Source organism: Pelodiscus sinensis, chromosome 3 (assembly GCF_052426305.1).
Source record: "Pelodiscus sinensis isolate ZL-2025 chromosome 3, ASM5242630v1, whole genome shotgun sequence".
NCBI classification, from domain to species: Eukaryota; Metazoa; Chordata; order Testudines; family Trionychidae; genus Pelodiscus; species Pelodiscus sinensis.
This window is the reverse complement of record NC_143054.1, coordinates 136,143,451-136,166,467: the sequence shown is the minus strand read 5'-3', so window position 1 is coordinate 136,166,467 and position 23,017 is coordinate 136,143,451. Positions and strand designations below refer to the sequence as shown.

At 41.6% G+C, this 23,017-nt stretch overlaps 2 protein-coding genes across 3 annotated transcripts in view; both read left to right on the top strand.

The window, feature by feature from the left end:
* The window catches only part of AHCTF1 (AT-hook containing transcription factor 1), an 88,985-nt gene extending 76,843 nt beyond the window's left edge, over positions 1-12,142 (top strand). For both annotated transcript variants that reach the window (XM_075924913.2, XM_075924914.2), the window contains exons 30-36: positions 18-138; positions 1,033-1,136; positions 3,244-3,431; positions 6,118-7,990; positions 9,135-9,268; positions 9,993-10,099; positions 11,298-12,142. In XM_075924913.2, coding sequence (XP_075781028.2) covers positions 18-138; positions 1,033-1,136; positions 3,244-3,431; positions 6,118-7,990; positions 9,135-9,268; positions 9,993-10,099; positions 11,298-11,490 — 2,720 coding nt within the window. In that variant the 3' untranslated portion in view covers positions 11,491-12,142. The remainder of the gene's footprint in view (positions 1-17; positions 139-1,032; positions 1,137-3,243; positions 3,432-6,117; positions 7,991-9,134; positions 9,269-9,992; positions 10,100-11,297) is intronic.
* An 810-nt stretch (positions 12,143-12,952) lies between these two features.
* The window catches only part of LOC142827708 (kinesin-like protein KIF28), a 31,572-nt gene continuing 21,507 nt past the window's right edge, over positions 12,953-23,017 (top strand). Inside the window, exon 1 of the mRNA XM_089777166.1 lies at positions 12,953-13,006. Within this exon, the coding sequence (XP_089633292.1) occupies positions 12,953-13,006 (54 nt within the window). The remainder of the gene's footprint in view (positions 13,007-23,017) is intronic.

The window sequence follows — 23,017 nt, the reverse complement described above, 5'->3', positions numbered from 1 at the left end:
TAAACTGTTGTTCCCAGGATTTCTGGAAAGGACAGAAATAGAATATCCTACACGTCTTGAGGAAGGTATGATGGTGCTGAATCACTTAAATGCCTTTAAAGTTGCTGGAATCTCTGCTTGTTTGTCAGCCAGTGAAAGGTAAATATGTAAAAATAATATGGCAATACAAATATGTGCGCCAGTTGGCTTTGTTATATTGTAAAAGCTCTATTCTCTTCTGTTCGGATTGGTTCCCTGCTATTTTACTTTTATAACCTACATAGTATCAAGGTTCCTTGTATCTTCCTTAGTTGTTAATCATCAAATATTAACTCTCAGAAAGATATAGTCTTCATAAAGTCTTGTAGTTACAAACTAGTTAATTCACACATTAGGCTATCTAAAACTTCCCTAATTTGAGTGTGTTAAACTGACACTCTGTACTTGAATGTGGCACTTCTGTCTGAAAATTGTGTATCTTGTGTAATTAAAAGCAATAGCTAAGGTTCCTATGATTGAAAAGTTTTCTGAGGGATTCTTTGAGTTGATTCTTTTGTGTATTTTGGCAACATTTTGTACAAAATTGGGTTCCTTGTGTTCTCTTAAAACGTAAATGAGAGCAATATCTGTCGCCAAAGTAGCTTTTTCTTTGTAATAAAAAGTCCTGCAAAGAACAAGAAGGAAAATTGAATAATCTATGCTAACTTCGATACAGAGCATACTTTTTGTACAATTTGTTCTAAACTTTTGTTATAATAGTTACATTAAAATAAAACAGTGGAAAACATTTTTATTACTATAATTTTGGAAACTCTTAGAGTGGGGGGACATTTAATACTTGTCATGCCATTGCTGAATGTATGTGTGTAGATAGAATGAAACCCCAGCAATATTTTGGGATAGGGAGTTCCGGTTTTTGTTCTGAATTTACGCTGTTATAATCATGGACATGAGTATTGAAAAATTAGAACAAAACATTTGTATAAAACACATGGTTTTACAACCTAAAACATTTTAGGTGGAACTTATTTTGTTTCTTTTCTGTTTACAAAGTGTAACTACCACCGAAGAGTCCAAGATGCCATCTTTATCAGAGGAAAAAGAGCTGCCTCTCACAAGATCACAGACTTTGGAGGCACCAGAAGCAGATTCTGAATGTATGTATGTATGTATGTATGTATGTTAGGTGTATTTAGCATTAAGGTAGCTTTGGTGAGGCACAAAAGTATTTGAGTTGTCACTCAACTTACCCTATCGCTCTTCACTTAACAAGAGTGAAATGAAGCTTGGTAATGCAAATTTTTATCGGCTTATAACTAGGATATATTTATAAAGAACCTCTGTTTAGAGGAGACAGAGTTAACACATTTTTACTGAATTAGATGTAGGAAAAATTGATACTGCAATTCATTGTTGATATGTATCTGCAAATTCTACATCTTTGCTGCAGAATTGAGATTAGATGTGCAGTGAACACAGGCTTTAAACACCCTATCTGACAGACACTGGGTAATCAAGCTGTGGGAAAGTATTAGCAGGAAGGAAAGATATCTGTCCCGCAGCTTTTCCTGACTCGGGTTTTAAGAGCTTTTAACTCCTTCCTCTTGACTCCTTGGTGTGAGGCCATTCGTATTGTTTCTCAGGCTTGATTGCTAGGTTTTGGGACCCGGAGCACCTACACTGTCTTGGTCAGTATATAGAAGCAGAACAAGATGAATTCAGTAGCATTGCATTGGCTATCCATGTAATAGTAGGTCAGAGGAATCGTTTCCTTTGTGACTCCATGCCAGCAGAAAATACTGCTGATACCCTGTTTTGTAGCTGCAGAAATGTGGCAGGCATAATGCATTGGTTGTAACAGTGAATTAGTTTGCATGTTTAACTCTGGTCATCAGGAAGGAGGCCTCTGAAGTGATACTAGAGGTACATTGGCTATTCCTAATCTTATGATATCCTTTGCTCACTTTTTTTTTTTGGTGCTGTCTAGGGGGGAGGGGAGAAGAGCCTACAGATCTTGTACATGATTTATCATCTCCTGGTTGTGTGTGGTTTCTTGAAGTTTTTATTAACAATTCTGAGATCGAGTTCACGCTGTTTTAAGAGGATATTTTATTACCAGATTTAACAGAAAAACAATAATAAAATAATAAAAATAGTTTTACCGTATGTACTATTAATCTATCACTAAATTTCAGATGAAAATACTATTTATGACGCTTGAAAATCTTAACTCAGATTCTTTCTTATAGCTCTGGAGCAGTCTTATCCAGATCACATGTTCAGAAATGTGACCCCTGCACTACTGTTACAAAAGGAAGCCCTGTAGACTACTGTCTATACGCCTAGCTAGTTTTGTCAATAATATTCAGATTGAGGATCACAAGCCTCAAGTTGCTCTTGAATGTATCTACTTCAGCTTTGCGCTGCACGTGATATTAAAACACTGTGATTTAATTATTAACCAAGCTAAGTTATTAATCAAACAGGATGTTTATACTATGTTATTAACCGTATGTGGACGATAATATATGAAACAATGAACCCATACTGCTGTGACCTTTTCAGTTCATATTGATGGTTGAGCCACTGAGATCTGAATATCACTGATTTAAGTATTAAATCTCAATTGGCATTTGGGATTATACTATATTTTGATCTATCATAAAATGTTAATTTTCTGTCATGGCTGCTCATGAGCAAGACAACCTTTATTTTTTTTATATAGGAAAACTTTTTTTTCCTAAAAGGTCTTAGAAGACACTTGTGAAATCAGTTGGTCTTAAATGTATGAGACAGGGAGGAATGTCTTGTGGGTTGAACTGAATTTGCTTGGAACGGTTTTGTCTGACCCATGTGTAAACATTAATATTAATACTATATGGAAATACCCACTAGTCCATTGCGTTAGCGATTTCATCTGTCATCTTATAAAAAAGCTATTGTTTCCCTATGCCCCATCAACACCCTATTACATGCTAGATTGCTTGAGGTGGTTGGGAGCTGCTGTAATTTGGAACAGCCTTCAGTCTGCTCTAATTTATATGAGGGAAACCAATTGAACGTGACCACCGATGAGTTTAGGAGAGGCATGGCTCAAACATAATGAAAGATGTAGACCAATATTTTAACACCTACAGAATATCAATTCAAAAATCTTCAATATTTATGTAGCAGTTTAACTCCTTTTTTAACGTGTGCTGATTTTAATGCTAAACAACCTGAAGTCAGAAATTTACCGAGGGAGGGGGGGAATCTCTCTTTCAGCTGTGATCAATATCCTTCAGGGTGAAAATATTCACAGTATTCATTCAGAAAACCAGCTTGAAGAAGAAAGGAATAAGGATCTACATGAAGATCAGAAGACAGAGGAAGCTACAATACAAGAAAATGTTTTGTTCCTGCAAGAAAAAACATCTACTTCTGAAAATCCCCCTGAAACTAGAGAATTTAATGTAAGAGAATTATTTGTCCATTTTGCTAAGTCAGTACAAAATAGAAAAACTCTTGGAAAAACCTGAGAAACTAGGCATTTGGCATCTGAGTGTTTGCATATCACCTGCAAGTCTCTTCAGTTGATTAACATAACTATTAACTTCACTGCTGAGCTAGAAATCATGTATTCCTTTGTGCTTCCACAACATTTAAGACAGTGGAGCCCTAATCAAGATGGGTGTTGCTACAGCATTGCAAATAATGAAGAACACACAGTCAACAACCTTCTTTTCCTAAAATCAGATTGAGCCAGTTACATATTATTATGATTTGTTTAAATGTAAACATTTATAAACTTAAAAAACAAAAAATATTCTGGTAGCACTTTATAAACTAGCAAAACATGTAGCCAGTACCATGAGCATAGCCCACTTCTTCAGATGACCGGAGTTTTGAGTTTAGGATGTAGGTCTGCACATCCTAAACTCAAAACTCCGGTCATCTGAAGGAGTGGGCTGTGCCCACAAAAGCTCATGATTCTGTCTACATGTTTTGCTAGTCTATAAAGTGCTACCAGACCATTTGTTGTTTTTTAAGTTTATCCCATACAAACCAACTCGGCTACTCCCTGAAGCTTATAAATATTTATGTAAGGCTTTGTGAGAAGTGGTACAAAATCAAATATTTTAAGGCTAAAATCAAGTAGAGAGTACATTGTACTTTCATTTTAATAAAACATATACTCTCTGGGTAAAATTTTAAAAAGTGTGTAATCAGTGTAATAGTTTATCAGTAACATAATTGGACTGCCAGATTGTTTTCAACTAAATAGAAGTTTTATTTAGGATTTGAAGCCCAATTTATAGAATGTCTAATATTAGTTCTGATTTTAAAGGCTGGTTCACCATAGTATTTTTAAACTAAAACAGAGTTGTTAAACCTCCAGTGGTCTTACTGAATTTCATTACAATGTCGTTGTTCAGTTTTACAATCCCACTCTCCCCATTGCTCTTCCTTCTGCCGTCTGTGAGTTACTGGGACACAAGTGTGCAGTGCAGACTCAGAATCATTGCGCAGGATTATGCCCGTGGTGAGAAAAGAGATTGCACTGTTGTCAGATTGTCAGGATCAAAGGGCTGATTAAGAGGGTACTCCGTACACGCGCGTGCATACGGCATACCACTAAGCATAGTGAGGCACTCTTTATTTCTTGGCTCAGATTCTGATGATGCAGATATTTTACCTTGGCCAGCTTTTGAGACTGGAGACCAAGGCATAGAAGGTCAGAGTGCTCCTAGTTCTACAATTAGTGGGTTAAGAATCCTTGGTGGGGAAAGAGAAGGAGCCTCTGCCATGAGGGAGGCAAGCAACATAGTTGCTGAAAATGGTGACATAGTTGCTGGTGGAGAGCCTCCTGGAGCGTAGGAAGGCTTTTCTATCCTTGCCTTTCTCCTACCGGCATACCTGTAGGCTTCTCTTATTGGTGTCTCTTTCCCTATGTTAAAGCCTTGAGTTTAGAGGGGAGATGTTTTTCTTCCTAAGATTGTAAGAGTTAGGGATGTAAGCGACTAGTTGCTTTCTCCCCCCCCCCCCCCCCCCCCCACCCTTTCTGCCTTTATCAGAGAGAAGCAGCGAGGTGGGAGGGCGGGGGGGGGGGGGGGGGGAGAAGCACAAGCCAGTGCTGGGAGGAATCGGCTTAAAAGCTGGTCCCCTCCAACCAGCACCGTCTCTGTGGGGGACAGGGGAGCCTGGGGCAGCAGGGAAACAGCGTGAGTGGGGATTGAAACAGTCCCACTTGCGCCGGTCCCATTGCTGCTCCTCTACCTCTAGAATGTACTAGATCCGCCTGCAACTCTTGTGCATTTGAAAGGAAGAGTCACAGAGGGGATCCCGTGCCAGTGGAGACTGCTTTGCTCCCTGCTGACACGGGTTCCTGTGGCCTCTCTCCCTTTGAAATATACAAAAGCTGAGGGTGGCTATTGTACACTTCAAATGAAGAGGCGCAGTGGGATAGAGCACCCCCCTTATCAACTAATGGAGTAGTTGATGGAAAGTCCATTGACTAATCAATTAGCTGATTAATCAAAATTTAACATCCTTAGTAAGAAACCATACATACTATATGGACACAGAAGGAAAGAGAGTAATCTTGTCCAGCATAGGGAATTGCAAAGACTGGGTGACATAACTAAGCTGTCCTGCACAATCCAAAGTCATTTCCCCATGTAGCATTATTTATATCACTTGTATGTCAGCCAGTCTATCCAAAACCTGGACTGCTAAAGAGCCAATAGACAGGACTGAAATTTTCAGAGCCTAAAATATTTTGTTTGCTTACACCAAGGATTTTAGTTACTTTAAGGGTCCTAAGATGACTAAGAGCCCTGACATCCTAAATCTTTTCCATTTTCTCCTGCTCTGCTGTCCCCTTTCCTCTGGTTACTGTGGGTCCCATGCTATAGGTTACAACTTGATGATTGCTACCAGGAAGAGCATGTCCTCCCATCACTTACTACTTGGTTAAATCTAGGGAAGGAACCAAGCCATACAAAGCCGATGCAGATCCAGCCTCTCGACGTAAAACTCTGAATCTGGACATATTCGTCATATTTTAACTTCTTTAACACAGTTATATCAAGTCGTGTTGAAAGTGTGTATATGCAGAAATTAATATATTACTAACAGAATTCCGTACTTTTATTTTAGTTAATTGAAGATGGCACGCTTAATGCACAAGCTTCAGAAGAAACAACCGAAACACCTCCATTCAATGAGGAATATCCATCAGGCACTCTTAAACTTCAATACAACTTTGATGCTATAAAACAGCAGATCACTTGTGACTTGCCTGATACTAAAGACCGGGTTGAGTGTGATGCAGCTGAAGGGGATGGAGAGCTTTTCATGTCTGAAAGCAATTTTACTTTAATATTAGAAGGAGAAGAAGGTGAAGAATGTGAAACAGAGATAGGAGACCCTACAACATTAGATGTGTCTAAACCAGTTAGCACCAAAACAGATGACAAGCATACGAATCATGTAGGCAATATTGATAACCAAGAGAACATTATGAATTCAGTGCCCACTGTAACTAGTGACCAGGAGTCTCAGAATATTGCTGAGGCATTCCCATATGTGCCTGAACCTATTAAAGTAGCTATTGCTGGAAATTTATTAGATGTAATCAAAGACACAAGAAGTAAAGAATATGCTTCTGAAATAGTGGAACACTCTGTTCATGAAAGTATACCTTTAAGCAAAAAGGTAACTAGTTCCCAGAAGCCAACAAACACTCCACTAACGACTATGCAGGAAGGAAATGTAGATAATATCAGTGTTTGTGAAGTAGGATATGTAGCGACGCCTAGACGTCGAAGGGGACGAAAGAGAAAAAATCTAAATATCCTCTCAACAGAGGATCAACAGCTGTCAAAGACAAGCACACCAGATCTGTTGGGCCTTTGTACCCTGAGGAGAAGTGCCAGGAGAACAAAAGAAACTTCTGAGATTCATGAAGGTTCTCTTCTTGATTCTGATGGAAATTCTCTAGATCAACAAATATCTCAGATCCCTAATACTTCAAGGAGAGGCCCCAGGAAAACTAGAGGGAATCATTTAGAAACAACAGACAATGTTCATTCTATTGAACCCACATTACAGATGGCTAGTACTCCAAGGAGGGGGTTAAGGAGAACTAGGGAATCTGCATCTGTACTTTCTGAACAGGCTAACGAGGAAATTCCTCTTGCTGAAGAAGCAATTAAGCTACCTGCTACTTCTAAAAGGACTGCTAGAGGTGCCAAAAGTTCAGTAGGAGATCAAGAAAATAGCCAGCTTTTCATTGATCAAAAGATAAAAATGGCAGTCAGTCCCAGTAAAAGTGGAAGGAAATTTAAAAGTGTTAGTTTAAAACTTACTGAAAATGTCATTAGTGATCAGGAGAAAGAGGCTTATGAGCAGCAGCTGCTGCCTGTGCCACCTAGAAGAGGCAGGAGGAAAAAGACTAGTACCTCATCAGAAGTCTCCGAAAATGGTGAGCTTGAGATATCAAAGCTGTCTCTTGATCAAATGGAACTTAAATCTTCTGTACTTCCTAGAAAATATGTCAGAAGAAAGACACTAAATCTGACTGCAGGTACAGATTCAGAGGAGAGAGAGAAAATACCTGACACCCCTAAAAGAAGATCAACAAGAGTTACACCTGCTAAAGTAGAAAAAACATGTACTGAAAAATCTGCTCTAGAGAAAACACCTGTTCAGCCAATTGAGATGTTGGCTACAACCAGGACTTCAACCAAAACGGGGCGTCGAAACCGAAAGAGACAATTACAATCAGTATCTGAGGAAAGCACGGAGGAAGAAGGCTTGCCTCGAGCAACTGATTGCAATCCTCCTTTGCTAGTTGCAGACCTAACTGAATCAAGACTTGGTGAAATGGACAGAACTCTGTCAGTTCATGGTACTCGTGTTACAAGGACCAGATCTGGCAAAATTGGCATGTACCAGAAGCTCTCCCTAGAGGAAAATGAGTCTTTCTTTTTCTCACCTCCTCTCACAAAGCTTACAAAGAAATCAAAAGGTATACCTGAATTATTTTCTTAGGCAAAATATGAATGCTTATTATTTCATTCTCACCTGTCAGCTACATGAAAACTGTTTTATGCAAGGAACTTAACCATACAAAAGTAAGATCATAGTGAGGGGTATAGTTCCTTAAAAAACAAACAAAAAAAACACCAAATACTTCATGTCTGAGTTGTAAGGTTTATTATAAAAACCTTTAACAGTGAGGGAGTTGAAATATCACAAGTCTAGTAGAATGGAAGTCAGATCTTTGTTCTTAATTTCTATCTAGTTTGTTTCAATTTATTAATTTAATTAGTTACCTTTTGTTTTTCATTTTGGGAAGAAATAATGTGTTACTCTCCCAAATTCTATGTACAGTTTGAGTTCCCCTACTTATGGAACCAGAATGAGAAGCATCTCTCAGTAGATTAAGCAGCTCTGCAGTATGTGATTGTCCATCATGCATCATGCTTTGATTAGTGGGCAAATAGTTATGTGTTCCGGGACTAGAGTTAAAATGTCACTGAAATGTCACAAGGAGGAAGGAGACAAATTGTTCTCCTTGGCCTCTGAGAATAGAACAAGAAACAACGGGCTTAAACTGCAGCAAAGGGAGGTTTAGGTTGGACATTAGGAAAAACTTCCTGTCAGGGTGGTTAAACACTGGAATGAGTTGCCTAGGGAGGTTGTAGAATCTCCATTTCTGGAGATATTTAAGAGCAGGTTAGATAGACATCTATCAGGGATGGTCTAGATGGTACTGGGTCCTGTCATGTAGGCAGGGGACTGGACTCGATGACCTCTCGAGGTCCCTTCCAGTTCTAATGTTCTATGATTCTATGAAATGACTGACAGTGCACACCTAATCGAAGCCGATACTTCAGGTTAATTGGATACCCAAACTGCCATAATTGGATTAGTGTTTATCTGGCTTACATTTTGCATTATGAGTTGGAAGCCCAAGATACAGCCATTATGAAAAAGTACCAGAACCTTGAGCTTTCACGAAGCAGTCCAATTTGACCCTTTGTTTTAGGTTTAAGACAAAGAGATGTTTCCTGGGGAGTAAGCTTGGTTTTGTTGTTCTGTACTTAAATATTAGTTGTATTTTTATTTTTCTCCATGTTTGTATTTAACTGTACATGTTGTCGTCATAGCTGACAAGACGGAACATCCCGTACAGCTCAAGGATTTAGACCCAGAATTGTCTTCTCAGTTTGTGTTTTCACCCCCTCTTTTGAGGTCCAGGAGGAAACATGTATCCAGTATTTCACGGATTGTGGATGAATTAGTAAGTAATGTTTGTAATTACTTCCTGTGTCAAGCATTCTCTGTAATTCTTTTACAAACTATAGTTTTACAGAACAGGGTTCTGCAACAGCCATCATTAATGAATAATGTTTTTACAAGAAAACTTTAAGTTAAAACTATTTAGCTTTCTTCTTGAGAGTTAAAAAAATCAATTTGAATTTTCAGATGTTTGTACTATATTTCTGAATAGGAAAATAACAGTTAATAGCTTTAGAAATGTGGGCTTATGTATTTTTATAGGCATTCTTGTTCCGTAATAGGACTTAGCAAATAATTTTTTTCAGATTGGCCACCAAACCAACAAAACTGGCTCATTGTGAACCAAAACCAAAATGTTTTTGTTTTTTTCCTGGTGAAGTGAAGAAAAAAAAAATTATTTGAGTCAAATAAAACATCTTGAATATTTATTTGAATCACCATTTATTTTTGAAAGAGCCTGACATTTCTGAGGGGGGCGTGAATTTGGCCAAAACGGTTAGCTGAATTCAGCATGGATTCATGGATAGTTTTGGTGTACTAAAAGATGCATTTTTGTCTAGTTTACTATTTGCCTAAAATAATTTGTAATGCTCTCTTGAATAATCATTATCCTGATTTTAAAACTGCTTTGTACTAAGTATGTTTATAAATTAGTCAGTAATCCTTAGGAGTGGGAAGTGTCTACAGTACAAGTCATGTATATGTTTTTGGTTGCCTTTACACAGGAGTTACCAAGTAAGGAAGAGGATGACAAATCAGTAGAGTTTGTGGGAAAGCAGAAAGTCAGAAGGAAAAGAACAACTACAAAATCCAAAACAAAGCAAGCAAGCAAGTATGGAATGCTTAACACTGTCAAGCAATTTTTGTAAAGATGATAAAGTGCACACATTTTTCATTCTACGTTTAGGAGATAAATTTGCAAAAGTCTGTCATTCTCTTCATACAACAGAAAGGAGTGAATAGAAGATGTTTTCCAGCAGAAAAATTGACTTTTTTTTAGGACATTTGAATTCCTCACTTGACCATTTTGATGACTTTGTAAGAGTTCTCATGAAGAAACTGATTTAAAAGCACCAGAAATCCTTTGAGAGTAGTCATTCACAATGAATTTGGGTGGGAATCAATATTGCTAATTTCCGATTCGAAATATTGATACAAATTTCTGATGATGTAGAGCTGCTGATTTCTCCTACATCCCATATAGCAAAGTGAAAATAAATTATTGAATTTATCATTGAGACCCTTTGTGATTTCTTTTTAAATGGTTGAGGAAAATTACTATGCCTCTTGGTTTAAATTATTTTCAAGTCTCAAATATAGTCAATCTGCATTTCCATTGGAGAGTTTTCTGGATTTTTTTTTTTTTTTCATAAGTAGGAGTCAAAATTGCTCCTCTCTCCCCTGAATGTTTCAAGACTTGTATTTAGGACTAGTTTGGCATTCTGTATTCAATAAATGAGGACATTATGCATGGGGGTCTTTTTTTGTTTAATTTCAGTAAAATAGAAGACTATATAGATAAAGTAAGAGCCCCTTGTAAATTTGAAACTGAAGAAGGAAAAGTTTAATTATGGTTTAGCATTTTTAAAGGAATACCATGGCTCTTCAAGTGATTGTTCATGTCCATTCAACGTAGGTATGTGTGCTCGCCACATGCACCTGTGCTGAAAGATTTTTCCTTAGCAGTACCTGTAGGAGAAATCTGGCTTAGGTACCCCCTGGAGTAGAATCACAGCTCCTCGCCCACTGGGGACCTCTGCTGTAGGGGATCTCTAGTCCAGCAATATCCAGGCTCCTTCTGGACCACGGATTTTGTCGGACCAGTGTGTCCCGGACTAGAGATGTTCAACCTGTGTAAATTATTCCCGTGTAAGATCCTGCTTGATTATAGAATTTCTTTAGTGTGGAGAAGACTAGAATTTTGTTTTAATTTAGCTTTTTCGCTTTGTTTCTGTCTACCAAAACATCCATATTCTTTGCGTTTTTAGAGCATGATGTAATCTAATTGAGACTTGCTACTTTTCTTGCAGAGCAATGGGGAAAGAATGTTCTTGGTCACCTCCACCAGTGGAAATTAAATTCCTTTCTCCTTTTGGAAGTCCCGTTGATGGGACAAAAAGCAAAAAGAAAGAAACTGCAGAAACAGCAGAAAAGACTCTTCGAAAGAACAAAAAGAGACTGTCTAATTTTCCAAAGCCAGTAGTGCGCCGGAAGATGCTATAACTTTTTCTTTTAATTTGTAATGTATACCACTGTTTGTAAAGACATCAAAATTGTGTGGATTATTAAAACAAATCATCTAATTTGGAAGATAATTTATATAAATTATTGTAAAATTTCATAAACAAATAGTCTTCAATAAGTAACTCCATATGGAGTGTGATTTCTTCAGTCAATGCAGTTTTTCTATTTTATATTAAGACTTCATACATTTATATATGTAAATACAGCTTATTTTAGGAATGTTAAATAAAAATGTATACTTCTCAATATGCTTATTGTCTGCTAGCTTTTTGAGAGGGAATAATGGTTTGAGCGGACCAAATTGCTTGAGGATACCGTAATGTCTTGCCATAATTACTAACCCTCCAAAATTAGGCCAAAACTCTTTTTAAAATTTCATTTATTCTTATTATAATGTTACAGATTTTAAAACCTGACATTTGTTTTAAATTTTATAGAAAATGTTTAAATCTTTGAACCAGTAATTGGGATTGTAGAACACAAGCTGCTAATTCTTTACATTCATGGTTAAAATGTACTGTATTGAAGTCAGAATGTAAACAATTGTACTGAAGCTGTGCAATATTTTTTTGTATTTGTCTTGAACTTTGGGAAAGCTGCTCTTAAGTTTATAAAACTAGATCACACCTCAGATGTTTCACTATTTTTTTTTCCAATTTTCTATCAGCAGAAACCTAGCTACATAGATGCTTTGGAAATTGTCAATGATGTACTGTAGGATATACATTTAAAGAAATACTGCCTCTATAAATTTGGACCAAATTTGAAAAAATGCACTTTTAGAGTAATAGAAATGCTATCACAATTTAAAATGAACATTTTTCTGTAAATCTACATGCTTTTACAGTGTTCAAAATCCAGCACATTGTAGCACTGAAAACCAGTGAAGGAAACACACTTCAGTGATTTTTATTGTCTAAGCTGAGAACAATGCAAAAAGTATGCAAAGATTGTAATTAACAAACCAGATTTTGTAGTTATTTCACAGATTATCTCAAGTGATGGTGAAAGTGCCCCTTTAAAGACTAAAATAGCATGAACAATAAGGTAAACATTCCATTTGAAAACGAACATGGGAAGTGCTAGTCTGGCATTTTAATATAGCAGTCATAATTCTTTGAACCATTTAGGCAGTGTTTCTGAGATGTTGATTGATATTCAGGTTCAGTTTTGAAGGCTTCAGAAGAGTGAACCCTGAAATTAACCTTTTCAGTCAGTGAATGCTACTGCAGTTACATTAAGAAATAATTTATCGGGTAACTGATACCTTGTTCACAATGAGAAATATTAATAATTAATAGACTGACCTTATAAAAAAGAAACAGCTTCTATGGCTGTGTTTTTGATTTCTCAAAACAGGATACTCTAGAGAAGGAATTGTTTTTACTTTCAGTGTTTTAGGGCTTTGGAATATCCAGGGAAAAGTGAAAGTAATAAAAGCATGCCAAGCATTGACAGCGTGAAAGTGGCTGTACGAGTGAGACCTTTCAGTCAGGTTAGTAGTTATTTTAAAATTTATTCTACTTAAATTTAAAATGTAATAGTCTCAGAAGGAAAGGAAGAGGAAGATCTTAACATTTTGAGACTGTATTCTTTGTACATAACTGAAGTGTACAGAAATACAGTTAAATGCTTAAAAATGAATACTAGGTAAAGGAGCAAACTACTTAAAAAGCAAGTGAGACCTTTTTTTACAATCAGAATACGTTCCACGTACCAAACCAATATATTTTGTAAAAACCAAGCACTGAAATTCCTGTTAAAATAAAGTAGAGTTAGTCAAATTGTAGTAAGCATGGTATTATCTTAGCAGGGTTTTAACATTATTCCAGTTATTTGTATCTTTCACCTAGTGTGAAAAAAATCACTCTAAGCAGAGAAAATGAGGATACATCGAAGTACTTTGTAAAATGTTAAATGGTTTGGTATTAAAGAATTTGTAATTATTTTCTTTTCAAACTGGCTTTACTGAAGTATATAGTTTGGAAATACTTAGTGTTTTTTCCATTTGGGGGTGATTGGAGTGACAGTGAGCATATTTCGATCTGACGTGCATTCTGTAACTTCATAGAAGCTTAAAGATAAAATAAATTTGCCTAGATAAATATCGTACATTAAAATGCATTTATTTTTGACTATTGAAACTTTAGAACTCATTCTTTGAACTTTGATGGTGTTAATCAGGACTGTATTGTGACAAAAGAAGACAGATTTTAAGGAGGTGTTTGAATGAAAGGAAGGGATTACCAGACACAGAATACATTGACAGGTAGTAAAACAGCATTTCAGATGGGAATGTTGGGAGGGGAGATGTATAAGGAAAATAGAGCAGAGATCTAGGAATTGGTGGGTTGCATGGTGTCCTGAAGGTTTGAGGTGGGTTTTTTTTAATTGAAGTTGCTTTATAAGGGATGATTCTGTCATTGTAGGAAATCTACCTCCCTGAGTGGTGGTAACTAGGTCAACAAAAACATTTTCCCATCAACCTAGCTTTGTCTATATCAGGGCTTAAGTTGGCATAGTTATGTTGCTCTGAGGGATTCATGTAGCTATATTCTGATTAAGATTTTAAGATTAGACCAGATCTGATACAATACAAACTGGTCACAAGCATATTTCGGAGGATGATGATTGTGTCTGCAGTTCTAAGAAAGGAAGAGGAGGGGGAGGTCTCAGGAAGCAAAGAGGGGTTGTTGTTTGAGAGATGTCCTTGTGGGTGTGCCACATTAGGTCGAAGATTTCAGAGCAGTGTCCCTGGGCCCACTCCTCAGTTCCTTCTCTATCGCCTCCAGCTACAGGTGGACAGTAGCAGTGCTCCCTACCTGCTTCGCATCTACATACTTATCTCTATTCAAAACCAAGTTTATCTCTCCCCAGTTAATTATTGTTGTTAGTTAGCTTTAAAAAATAATAGTGTAAGTTTTTCTCCCAGTTAACCCCTTTCTGCAATTACTGACTTGTTTCAGCGTCATGCCTGGCTCATCAGGTTTTAAATGCTGCTCCTCATGTAAAGAGCCTATCACCATATCAGATGGGCATTCACAATGTGTCTGCTGCCTCGGAGACCAGTGTATCTCTCAAAAATGTCCTTGTGCAAAGTTGAAATCGCAGGTGCAGAAAGACAGAGACCATCTCAAGCTTGAGAATTCTCTGACCAGCTTCTGAGCTGGGCCAACAGCCCCCAAGGAATGTAAACAGCGTGGAACCAGAAAGCCTGCCAAAAAGCGAGCCTCCTCTTTACCTCAGAAGGCTACATCACCAAAACAGCCGTCTCCCTCACGGCTGGTGCTGAGAACAGCGGCAGCACCGTGTCTCAGCACATATGATGCTGCAGGCGTCCCAGGGGCTGCAAGCGCAGCTAAGGAACAGACATGCACTAAACCACGCTCTGAGGCGTCAGGCTTCAAGTTGCCTGCCTCATCAGTTACAGTAGCACCCAGCAGGAAACTGACATATTGCACTCGGTAACACCATCTAAAATAGCACTGCTGATCAATCCAACAATAATGGATCTGGCAAAGACAGTGTGGCAAACTCCAGCATCAATCTCTTCTACCACTAAGAGAATAGATAAATGTATTATGTTCCACCCAAGGGATCTGAATTTCTCTTTACTCACCCAGTACCTAACTCCCTCGTGGTGAAGGCTGCACAACAGAAATCCAAGCAGCAACAATTTCACTTCACCCCATCGGACCGTGATAGCAAACGACTATACTCATTTGGAATCAAAATATGCACGTCTTCCACTTTACAATTTCACATTTCTAGTTACGTGGCTTTTTAAGCAAATATGACCACAGAAATTAAACAAAACCTAATGACTTTATTGCAGATATTCCCAAGGCTAAAAGACAACAGTACAAAGCACTGGTATTGGAGGGTCGCATGATTGTCAGAACAGCAGTGCAAGCTGCATTAGATGCTGCTGACACAGCTGAATGATCCACAGCAACAGCAGTAGTCATGAGAAGGGAGTCATGTTTAACTCCACTCCATTACCCAAAGAGATTGAATCTACAGTGGAAGATCTTCCTTTCGATGGCCAGAAGTTGTTTGCAGTGAACACCAACAAAATTCTCCATTCCATGAAAGATTCTGGAGTAACACTTCGGTCCTTGGGACTCCACAACCAGGCACCTAGAAGAAGACAATATAGGTATTAACCCTACCTGAAACCTCAATACCCTCCATATGCTCAACATTATAGCAGACAAGACCAACACCAATAGAGGCAGAGGCAGAATCCAATGTCGACACCCTTCCTCTACCAACAGTCACAGCAGTCCAATAAGCAAATTTCAATATCAGGTCGAGGGTCATGAGAGCCTTTCAACTATTTCAATGCCATCGTCGCAAGCAAACCTGTTCCATCATCTACTGCTACCCTTCTTTAACAACTGCCAACGTATAACCTCAGACAGATGGGTCCTCCAGATGATTGAGAAAAGCAATCTTATTCCCTTCCTGTCTCTACCCCATTGCAACCATCCCTTTCTGGTACCTCTTCAGGTACCATACTCATGAGATTCTACTTCAACAAGAGGTAGAGCACTTCTTACACATACGTGCAATTGAACAAATCCCTACACAATTTGGGGGCAAAGGTTCTACTCCCATTACTTCCTGATGGGAAAAAAGATTGGGAGGTTGGAGACCCATTTTAGACCTCAGGGCCCTCAACAAATTTGTTCAGAAACAAAAATTCAAAACGGTAACGCTTGCCACTATTATTACCAGCATTGGAACAGGACGACTGGTTCTCGTCCCTCAGCTTGTAAGATGCATACTTGCACATTTCCATCCACCCTGCTCGCAGACGTTTTTTCTTCATTTTGTTGTAGATTCTCAACATTACTAATACAAGGTGCTTCTGTTAAGACTCTCTACATCCCCGAGTCTTTTCAAAGGTTCTGGCGGTTGTCACAGCATATTTGAGAAAACCATATCATATTTCCTTGACGACTGCATCCTCAAGGCACACTCACAATGATTTCTGCCGTTCCCTGTCAATCACAAGACACCTATTCTGACACCTCAGCCTGCAAGTGAATGAAGCCAAATCGACACTGTCTCCTACACAAAAGATACAATTTATAGGAGCATGCCTCGACTCAAAGGCCACTGCATCCCTCCCTATGGACTGTTTCCAAAAAATTGTGGCCTCAGTAAACACCTTGCAATCCAGCTCCTCGCACAACAGCACATGAATGCCTTCAGCTGTTGGGGCACACGGCAGTGTGTAATTTCATTGTCAACAATGCTTGCCTTCACTGGAGATGCTTACAGGGCTGGCTGGGACAGGTTTACAGACCCCATATCCACCCACTATCCAAATCCTTAGCCCTCCCAATGATAATCCTACACTGGTTGTGAAGTCCACAGAACCTTTGTTCCAGAGTCCCCTTCCACTCACCAGAACCATCCGTCTCCATGACAACAGATGTCTCGTACAGGATGGGGCGCCCACCTACGACATCGCACATCCCAGGGTCTGTGGTCTAGTAGCAACAAGAACCTACATACAGGCAGTCCCCGGGTTACGCGGATCCGACTTACGAACGGGGCTTTTCTCGCCCCGGAGGATGCGGGCGGCAGGACCGCCCAGACCCACCGCGGTCCTGCTGCCCGCGTCCTCCGGGGCAAGAAAAGCTGCTCCGCGTCTCCCTGGTCTCCTTGGGGGGGGGCAGCAGACCAGGGAGACGCGGAGGACCGGGGCGGCGGGACCGCGGCGCCTCTCCCTGGTCTGCTGGGGGGGGGGGCGCAGCTAGTGCACGCCCCCCACCCCCCCGCAGACCAGGCTTTTCTTGGGACGCCTGTGATAGAGCAGCTGGGGTGCTGCTGGTTGGTCCCGCAGCGCCGCTCTCGGCGCTACTGGACCAACCCGGCAGCACCCCAGCTGCTCTGCCCCAGGCGTCCCCAAGTCAGCCGCTGCTGAAACTGACCAGCAGCTGACTACAGGAAGCCCGAGGCAGAGTTGCTTTGCCCTGGGCTTCCTGGAATCAGCCGCTGATCAGTTTCAGCAGCAGCTGACTTGGGGACGCCTGGGGTTCTTAAGTTGAATCTGTATGTAAGTCGGAACTGGCGTCCAGATTCAGCCGCTGTTGAAACTGATCAGCAGCTGATTCCAGGAAGCCTGGGGCAGAGCAACTCTGCCTCGCGCTTCCTGTAGTCAGCTGCTGGTCAGTTTCAGCAGCGGCTGAATCTGGACGCCAGTTCCGACTTACATACAGATTCAACTTAAGAACAAACCTACAGTCCCTATCTTGTACATAACCCGGGGACTGCCTGTATAAACATTCTGGAGCTCCATGCAGTTAGGAACGCATGCGCCAGATTCCTCGAGTACCTCACCAACAGTCATGTCAGACTGTTCATATACAACGCCGCAGCAGTATTTTATATAAATTGTCAGGGCAGAGCCCGATCTTGAACACGTTGCACAGAGGCCATAGCACTTTGGAACTGGTGCCTGAAATACAACACAAATATTACCGCGGTGCACCTTCCAAGAATCCTGAACACAACAGCAGATGCAAATTCCTCTGCATCACTCAATCCAGTTCACAGCTAAACGTAAAAATGTTCCTTACAGGCTGTAACCTAAAAGGTAACTTTAGCTAAGGCCAGGTCTACACTGGCGGAGAAAATCAATCCAAGATAAGCAACTCCAGTTAGGTGAATTGTATAGTCGTAGTTGACATGCCTTGCACTATTTTTTCTGGTGTGGTCCCACAGCAGGAAGTCAACAGCAGGAAAAATACTTCTGTCGATGCAACAGTGAGGAGTACCGGCACTAGTGGGGTCACCCTCACAATTCAGTTTAGCAGATCTTTAGTAGACCCACTAAGTCAAACCCCAGAGGATCAATCACCAGAGTGTCGATCATCTGGCAAGTGGAGACATGGCTTGAGAAGAAACATTGCCTTTTGGAAGGGTTACCCCAGAGGGGCAAAGACCAGTTTGCATGGGAAAAAGACCAAAAAGCATCACTATTTTCCATATATTCTATCTCCTCCTACAAAGAAGGGGATCTCTGTGCTTTGGATAACCCTAAACCACAGAAGAAGACAGCATTCTTTTCCAGATACATATTTGAAACTAGAGGGAAGGAGGTGAATTCTTCTGAGTTCCAAGCATGACAGAAGATGAGTAAATTAAAGCTAAGGGCTGACACTTCCTTGTTATGGATGGGAAATCTATTTGAGATGTTATTAAGAAGGAATTGAAAATGCCAGATAAATGGAAAAGTCCCAAATTCAGCAAGGTCCCTAAAACTCATAGAAGGTTTAAGCTAAAGCAAACTAAGGGCACTTTTACTTCTAAATGTACATTCACACTGTGGTTTAATGTACTTCAATTTAATGCACGTTAACTTCACATCTAATTAATTTTAACTTTCCTGAGTGTCCCTTTTTGGACAAGTAGATACAGCAAATCCTCTTATCAAGATTCTCAGACTCCTATCTGGTTAGAGATTTCTATCGAGTTTATCGAGTTTAGACAGTAAGTCTAACAGTTTTAATTTTCATTTGATTATGAATTACTGGGTCAGTGTTGTTGATAATGTGTTTCCAATTGGAAAGATCCTACAGGCAAAAGCATCATTGACCTTTGTTGACCATCGACCAAGTACCCCTGCTGACCCAGCCCTCCCTCAGTTCCTTCTTACCACCCGTGACGATAGATGGAGCGTTTCGTGTCTCTGACTTTGCACCCAGTATGTTCATAGTTATCTTTGTAGTTGTTTGACGTGTAAATAGTTAGCAATTAGTTAGGTCTTCGTTCTTTTAGCTCTTGTTAACTCTCCCCTCTGGGGGATGCCAAGTCTTCAGTGATTCACACCTTGCACGAATTGTGCAAAACCCGAGCCCTTTAGGGACCCCCATGGCTCTTGTTTAAAGTATCTGGGGGAGGACCACCTAGCAGACTCCTTCAAGATCTACAGAGGTTTTAAACCCCGCTTGAAAAGGGAACACGATTCCCATCTCAAGCTGCTCCTTATGGAGTCCGTGCTATTGCTGGCGTCGGAGTGGGCACCAGCGATCAGGAGCATACCGGCGTTGGTGCGCGAGTCATCTGTGGCACTGGCTGCCTCGGCACCGCAAAAGTTGGCACTGTCAAAGCACCATTACTAGTCCTGGGCACCAAAAAAGAGAACACGGGAAGATCTCCCAGGAAATGGGCACAAGAGATGTCACCATGAAAACTTGCCCCCTCAACATCTGGAGGCTTCTGGCCCTTCTAGGCACCGGCAGAGCTCGACACAGACTAGAAGTCCGATGCAGGAGAGGGCCCTGCATGTAGTCAGGCTGTCAGCACCTAAGACTTTTGACACCACGAGGGAGCTAATCGAGTTTATCTCCTTGCCTGTCTCTTTCCCAGCATCAGAGTCAGCACCGAGACATGGCAGACGTTCAGTGCAGATGGGTCTTCTGCCCTCAGCTTTGGTGACTTCATTGGCACCGGGGAGCTCTCTGGCACTGGGGGCCTTGTCGGCACCAGGTACATAAGGGTCAGTGGTGGCCTCCGTGGCACCAGTAGTACCATTGGTGCAGGAAGGCCTGCCATCTTTGGCCCTGGGACAATCAGTACCGGGAGGTCGTATGGACTGGCACGTAGTAATGGCACCGCATCAGGACACACCTGAGGGTTTCCCACCTGCTGCAATGAGGCCTCCTGCTCTGGTGCATCGAGACAAACCTGAATTGATGGCTTGGCACCAGCCTCACCACTTTTTACCAACCTTCCTCAACACCACTTTGGTCTGCATCGGACTATTAATCGGAGTCCGACGTAGAATCAGTACGATCTGGGCATCCTCACATAGGTCCTCTCATGGCACCAGTCCCGGCACCAGGGATACCAGCCTCACCAAATCCCCCACGATCCAACTGCAATGGCCGTTCTGGATGCCCTGGGCCTACTGCCAAATGCAAAGTCTGGTGCCGTCGACTTAGAGCTCCGTCCAGTCTCAATCCAGAGGCACACCATCAGAGACCCCCTTGTCTAGAGCCCTGGCCTCGGAGTATGTAGGTAGCCCGCAGAAGGACCAACCATGTACCCAAGTAGAGGGAGAGCGTCAGGGAGTGCGTGACCAGCCACACACCTTGGCAACCTCCCAGGTGGCAGACACAATCCAAGACGAGCTAGTGGTAAGAGTCCTTGTCGTCATCTCCAGACAAGGCCCTAGCTGACCCAGTTCCATCTATGCATGCTAGAGCCCACCAGGAGCTGCTGCCCTATCTAGCAGACAACTTGGGGTGCAGGCAGAAGTCATCAGTGAAGACACAGACCCCATGAGCGACATTTTGTCGGCAGATGCACCACCAAGACTGGCACTACAACTCAATAAGACAGTTTCTAAAATTACCACCAGTCAATGGCAGAGGCTGGCATCCATCCCGCCTACTCAGAAAGGAGTAGAGAGGTGTTATTTTGTCCCCCAGACCAGACATAAACATTTATATTCTCATCACTCCCCAGGTTCGCTCATAGTCCAGGTGGCAGATCAAAAGGAGAGGTTGGGTCAGCCAGGACCTACCTCCAAAAGCAGGGAGTGGGAAAAATGACCTGCTTTGTAGGAAGGCATATGCTACCGGAAGCCTTTAGCTGCACATTGCCAACCTACACGCGGTGTTAAGCAGGTATGCATATTATACCTGGATGGTGGTGGATAAATTTAAAGAATGCCTGCCACAAGACTCCTGCCAGGAGTTTGCAATGTTGACGGAGGAGGGTAGGATTATATCCCGCACAGCGTTGCAGGCTGCACTGGACACAGCAGACTTGATGGCACGCACAGTGGCCACAGGGGTTTTGATGCACCAGGCTGCGTAGTCTAAAGGATTCCAGAGCTATGCTTAGGTCCCTGGGAATCCACACACTGGCAACGAAGAGGCGGTCCTTCAACCCCAGACCACAGGGCAGGCCCCTGTATCAGGGCGATAAGCCTGATAAAACTAGGCGCAGGCCTCAAAACGCCAGCAACAATAGTACCAATGGACTCAACAGGCGTCATAGGTCTCATTCAGGCTCAGAAAAGGGAGAAGGGCCACCCCCTCTTCAGCAGCCCAAGTCCTCGTTTTGAAGGTACGCCCAAGGACAATATCAGTTCCTGTACTAAAAGACTCTAGGGCTTTGGGGACAGGCTCTCTCCTACTTTTACCAGGCTTGGGCCCAGATTACTATCAATAGATGGGTCTTTGCCCTAGTGGCAGTGGGATATTCCACCTCCTTCAGATCTTTGCCACCCTTACATTTCCCAGCCCAGTCCCTTTTCAGGGACCCCTCTCTCAAGCATCTTTTGAAGCAAGAGATAGTGTCACTCCTCTAACCAGGGGCGGTGGAAAGGATTCCTCAAGAATTCAGTGGAAGGAGGGGATTCTACTCCCGGTACTTCCTCATCCCTAAAGCAAAGGGAGGCCTCAGACCTATCTTGGACCTAAGGGATCTCAATGCCATCACACCAAAAGCAAAATTCAAGATGGTCATATTGGTATCTATTATTCCTCCCTGGAAATCGGGGATTGGTATGCTGCCCTCAACTTGAAAGTGTATTTTCATATTTCATATGAAGTGTATTTTCATATTTCCGTAAGGCCTGCCCACAGGAGGTTTCTCAGGTTTACTGTGGGGCAGGATCACTTCAACTTCTCAGTCCTCCCTTTTGGACTGTCTACGGTACCAAGGGTATTAATGAAGTGCATGGCCTCAGTAGCCACCTTCCTGTGGAGGCACAGAGTCCAGGTGTTGCCATATCTTGACAATGGGCTTATTGGGGCCGCTCCAAGGAGCAGGTGTGACTTCACATAGACCCTATCAGAGATCTATTCAGCTGGCTGGGTCTCCTAATAAAGTAGGAGAAATCCACCCTAGTATCCACTCAAGTTATAGAATTTGTGGGATCTTGCTTGGCTTAGGGCCACGGCTTCCCTTCCCAGGACCAGGTTTCTAGCTATGAACCTCATCATACAGGGCCTCATAGTCCCTTCAGTTAAGACAGCAAGAAATTGCATGAAGCTTTTCGGTCCTATGGCAGTTTGCACCTATATGCCAGGTTGAGGCTTAGACCATTATAGATGTGGTTAGCCCAGGTTATCAACCACGCATGGACACCTTGGGACTCGCTCCTCACACTTCCTCAAGATGTCATCCTGGTCCCTCAAGCGGTAGATGCAACAGGATGTGGTGTGTGCAAGAGTGCCTTTCGTGAGCACAGACCCCATTGATGCAGCTTGTCACCAACACAGGATGGGGAGCGCATCTGGGCAAGCAGTGGACTCAAGGTATGCGCTCCCCGAGGGAGAGGGATCTTCACATAAATGACAGGGAGTTCAGGGCTTTCACACTGGCCTGCAGTATATTTTTACCTGATCTGAGGCACAAGGTGGTCTCAGTCCTGACTAACAACATGGCAGCAATGTTTTATATCAATCGACAGAGTGGAGCTCGCTCCTCTCCGTTATGTCTAGAAGCCCTGCTCCTTTGGGAGTTCTGTATAGCC